The sequence below is a fragment of the Lepus europaeus genome, chromosome 19 (assembly GCF_033115175.1).
Source record: "Lepus europaeus isolate LE1 chromosome 19, mLepTim1.pri, whole genome shotgun sequence".
Lineage (NCBI taxonomy): Eukaryota > Metazoa > Chordata > Mammalia > Lagomorpha > Leporidae > Lepus > Lepus europaeus.
The window spans coordinates 12,308,304-12,312,978 of record NC_084845.1 but is presented as its reverse complement, the minus strand read 5'-3'; the positions used below and the strand labels follow the sequence as shown (position 1 = coordinate 12,312,978).

Sequence of the window (4,675 nt, the reverse complement as noted above, 5' to 3'; positions counted from 1 at the left end):
GGCCACAACGGTGAGAGCTGTGCCAGTCCGGAGCCAGGAGCCAGGGGCTGGGGTCAAGCTCTTCAAGTGCCACATCTGTCAGTGAGGTCTAGGGTGTGACTTAGGGAGGGTCCATCAAAGCCTTACTCGCATCCCAAGTGGGCTTCCTTGTCTAAAGGAGCCCTCCGGGAGGGCGGGCGGGCGGGCGGGCAGGCGGGCCGGCCAGCCGGCCGGCAGGAGGGCGGGCGGGTTCGCGGGCGGCAAGGGGCAGATGAGCGCAGACGCTGGAGAAGCAGCAGCTTCGGAAATCCAGCCTGCCGGTCCGCGTCCTGATGTCCAGTGAGCAAGTGGCCGAGGCGGCTGGGCCAGAGGTTGGCTGTGCAGGGCTGGCTTGGTGGTAGACCAAGCCATGGCGGCACCGGGTTGCCCGTTTGCGGGATCGCTGGCTTAGAGCGATGGAGAAAACAGGAGCACCGTTTGCTGCAGGGCTCCCGCCAGCACTGAGTTGTCAGTGTCCGCCTCTCCCATCCTTTTGGATGCCCGTGACTGTCGTGACTGTCGTGACTGTCGTCCAGCGAACACGGCAGCCAGTTGCGTCTCTGGAAAACTCGGATGTTGGTTGCACAGAAAACCTTCCAGTCTTTGGCTTGTGTTTTCCGTTTGCTTCCGAGTTGCACTGTTGAGATATTTTCCAGGTCGATGTGATACAAGGTACTAAGTACCCTTGTACTTTGAATTTTAAAACATGGACTTTGGGAAAAACTCTTTGGAAACCTATGCAGGTAAGAGGTCTTCAGAAAGTACGGGGGAAAATAGGTATAAAGAAAAAGTTATGCATGGCGTTCAAAACAATTCTTTTTTTTTTTTTTTTGACAGGCAGAGTGGACAGTGAGAGAGTGACAGAGAGAAAGGTCTTCCTTTTGCCGTTGGTTCACCCTCCAATGGCCGCCGCGGTAGCGCGCGCTGCGGCCGGCGCACCGCGCTGATCCGATGGCAGGAGCCAGGTGCTTCTCCTGGTCTCCCATGGGGTGCAGGGCCCAAGTACTTGGGCCATCCTCCACTGCACTCCCTGGCCACAGCAGAGAGCTGGCCTGGAAGAGGGGCAACCGGGACAGGATCGGTGCCCCGACCGGAACTAGAACCCGGTGTGCCGGCGCCGCAAGGCGGAGGATTAGCCTAGTGAGCCGCGGCGCCGGCCCAAAACAATTCTTTTTGCACCAGAATGAGCTCGTTTTTTTGACTCCTATTTCCATGCATTTCTTAGTCTCTCTGTATGCGTGTGGGGGGAGGGGGGCGTGGGGGGATGTGTGGGTGTGTTCTTGTGTATGTATGTATGTGTATTTCTGTGTGTCTGTCTGTCTGTCTGTCTGTCTCTCTCTCTCTCTCTCTCTCTGTGTTTGTGTGTGCGTGTGTGGCAGTAGAACATGTATGCCTCGTGAAGTTCCAGCTCACGTCGAAAATGCATGACCATGAGATCAGGCTCTGCCTTCCACGGTGCTTTTTCCAAAATTGCTTTGCGAGACCCTGGCAAAGAGGAGAGACCCCGAGAGCGCTGGTGTCTACCGACATCAGGAACTCCAATGGATTCTTTCTTGCTGAAAGCAAACCAAAGCCCTTTGTTCCTGTTCCCTCTGCAGCGCCCAGGTCCTCTCGCCGCAGCCGCACGGCCTTTACCCCCGACCAGCTGGGGATGCTGCAAGCTGTTTTCCAAAGCACCGCCTGTCCTGACTGGGAGAAGATACAAGAGTTATCGTCAAAACTCCATCTGGATGAGTGCGTCATAAAGGTATGTGCTGAGCCCCGCGCCCTCCACGCCGCGCACTCACTGGCGGTCCCCAATGTGCGCGCTGCGCTTCGCAGTCCCCGCGAGGCTGGCAGGCAGAGGCTGCCCCTTTGGGGCTTGTGCCCAACTTCCTGCGCTTGGGCGCTTGACAAGAGAGACTCCCCCGGGCGCTCGCGGCTGCCTGGCGGTGGCGGTGGCGGTGGCGGTGGCGGTGGCGGGCGGAAGAGTTCAAGCCTGAGCCGGCGCTGGCGAGGACCGCGCCTGGTGGATGGAGCCACCCAGCCCGCGGGCGGCAGCCGAGAGCCGCCCGCACAGGCGGAGCAAACACGTGTGTGCAGGGAGCGCCTGTACACATTGTATGTCTTTGCCTTTGTTGGAGGAAACGCAATGAGACAGAATGTCTTTGTAAGATGTATTTAGTATTTCTTTGAAAGAGTTCGAGGCGGCATAGACCCCATGGCCTAATGACCCCACCAGGCCTCCCCTCCGAGGGTCTCCGCACCTCTCAGTACTGTGTCCTTGGAGCCCGAGCTCCCAGAACGGGAGCCTTTGTGGTGCACACCCCAGCGCGGAAAGTTCTAGGTTCGCTTGGGAGCAGGGCAGAGGCAGCCCGGCCCCCTCCCCTGTACCTGACGCCTGCGGCTCCGGGGGGCGGGGGGGGCGGCACAGCAGTTTAGAAAGAGGCTTGAGCCGAGCGCTCCCACGCCACAAGGGCCCCGAGCTTCTGAGGCCCGTGGGGTCTCCCTGGGGTCGTTGCCGCTGGACTAACCTGTTCCCTCCCTTCCTCCCCAGACGTGGTTTAAAAATCAGCGCGCCAAGCAAAGAAAACTGCAGCGAAAGGGCCAGCCCCACCAGCCCAGCGAGTCCACACCTCAGCCTCCTCCTCTACTGCCGCCGCCGCCAGGCTCAGAGCACAGCGCGCCTGCGCAGGAAGATCACGGCCCTGGGAGCTCCCAGGCGCAGGGCCCCGAGGCGGCTGCCGAGGCCCCGCTGCCCGCCGACCTCCAGGACATCCATCTGGACTCCTCTGCGCCCTGGGCTTCGCTGCCCCACGACTTCGGGGAGCTCGTGCGGATGTGCAGCTTGTTCGATGGCGAGGAGCCCGACGACCTAGCAGATATCTGAAGCCCCAGACTTAAAGGGCCTAATGTTGTCCAGGAATAGAAACAAGAACAAGAAAAACCAATGAAGCAGTCTGTAGGAGCCCCTGCCAGCGACCTGGAGACAGCCCTGGAGGGACCACTCCTCTGCCTTGTGCTCTACCAAAGCCAACGTGATGGGAGCTTGGGGGGATGGATGGGCTGGGCCGAGGCATCACAGCCTGGAGGCTGGTGTTCTGCAGTGTGTGGCCATTCTGTCACGGTGAACTTAGACGCTTGTGAAGGGCTCCAAGGAGAGGATTGATGGGATTCCTGAGGGCAGTCAGGCGGGCCTGGGGAGCTCGCAGCGGCCTTGGCCCCCAGCCGCCGCCCGACAGTCGGGGGTCGCCGCCACCGTGGAGCGCCAGGGGGCGCCATCGTAGACAACAAGGCGAAAGCCGGGGCCGCGGGGGCGGGGCGCGGCGGCCGCGTTCGTGGGCTGCGGTCCTGCGCGTGCTCTCGGGCGGTGGGTGGGCAGCGGGCCCTCCCCGGGCCACGCACGAGGGGACGGGGCTGAGACTCGGGCGCCCAGACCCGCTTTCCAGTGGTCAAGTTCTCCCGGAGTTCTGGGCTCTGCTTCCCGCAGGGCGCTCAGCGCTTCAGGCCCGCCCCCTTGCTCTTCCTGTCCAATCAGGAGCGAGGGAGGGATGCCTTCGGGCTCCAGCTGGGCGGGGATTGTTTTCCGTGTTTCATTGTTTGCAGGCAGAGTTCCAGAGGGGTAGAGGGCGTGAGAGAGAGAGCGGCAGAGAGATATGCAGAGTGATAGAGTTAGAGATAGAGAGTTAGAGGGAGAGAGAGAGACCGAGGTGGAGAGAGATAGATAGTGATAGTGATTGTGATAGTGATAAGAGCGGGAGACGAGAGAGAGAGAGAGAGAGAGAGAGAGAGAGAGAGAGAGAGAGAGAGAGGCCTGCAGTGCCTGCATGCCATAGGGGCCCCGGTCTTCCGATCCAGCTCTCTGCTATGGCTGGGAAAGCAGTAGAGGATTTGCCCAAGTCCTTGGGCCCCTGCGCCTGTGTGTGGGGGAGACCCAGAAGAAGCTCCGGATCCAGGCTTCGGAACAGCTCAGCTCTGGCTGGTGTGGCCATTTGGGGAGTGAAACAGCGGGTGGAAGACCTCTCTCTCCCTCTCTGGAACTCTGCCTTTCAAATCAATAAATACATCTTTAACAAAAAGTGTCTTTTGTTTGTTTGTTTGTTTGTTTTTAATGTGTTAATTTTTAGGTTTTTTTAATCTTTTATTTCATGAATATAAATTTCCAAAGTACAGCGTATGGATTACAATGGCTTCCCCCCCCATAACTTCCCTGCCACCCGCAACCCTCCCCTTTCCCACTCGCTCTCCCCTTCCATTCACATCAAGATTCATTTTCAATTCTCTTTAGACACAGAAAATCAGTTTAGTATATATACAGACTTCAACAGTTTGCCCTCACATAGCAGCACAAAGTGAAAAAATGCTGTTGGAGTACTAGTTCTAGCATTAAATAACAGTGTACAGCACATTAATGACAGAGATCCTGCATGATACTTTTTTAAAAAATTGATTTATTTTCTATTTAATTTCCAATTTAACACCAAGGTTTTTTTTCATTTACAATTATCTTTATATACAGGAGATCAATTCAGTATCTACTAAGTAAAGATTTCATCAATTTGCACCCACACATAAACACAAAGTGTCAAAATACTGTTTCATTTTAGTACTAGCTATATCATTACTTCACCTTGGACAACCCATTAAGCACAGATCCCACATGGGATGTAAGTACACA

The 4,675-nt window shown here is 56.9% G+C and overlaps 1 protein-coding gene across 1 annotated transcript; it reads left to right on the top strand.

The window, feature by feature from the left end:
• The first annotated feature begins 724 nt into the window (after positions 1-724).
• On the top strand, positions 725-2,887 carry LOC133747650 (dorsal root ganglia homeobox protein-like). The gene is made up of 3 exons (XM_062175974.1): positions 725-761; positions 1,617-1,765; positions 2,555-2,887. The coding sequence occupies exons 1-3, from the start codon at positions 725-727 to the stop codon at positions 2,885-2,887; spliced, it is 519 nt and encodes a 172-aa protein (XP_062031958.1).
• The last annotated feature ends 1,788 nt before the right edge of the window (positions 2,888-4,675 follow it).

Excerpts from the sequence above, each read along its gene's own strand:
- LOC133747650 (XM_062175974.1), top strand. The coding sequence starts at position 725 with ATGGACTTTGGGAAAAACTCTTTGGAAACCTATGCAG. Across the intron at positions 762-1,616 it reads CTCTTTGGAAACCTATGCAG|CGCCCAGGTCCTCTCGCCGC; the intron begins GTAAGAGGTCTT and ends TTCCCTCTGCAG. Across the intron at positions 1,766-2,554 it reads TGGATGAGTGCGTCATAAAG|ACGTGGTTTAAAAATCAGCG; the intron begins GTATGTGCTGAG and ends CTTCCTCCCCAG.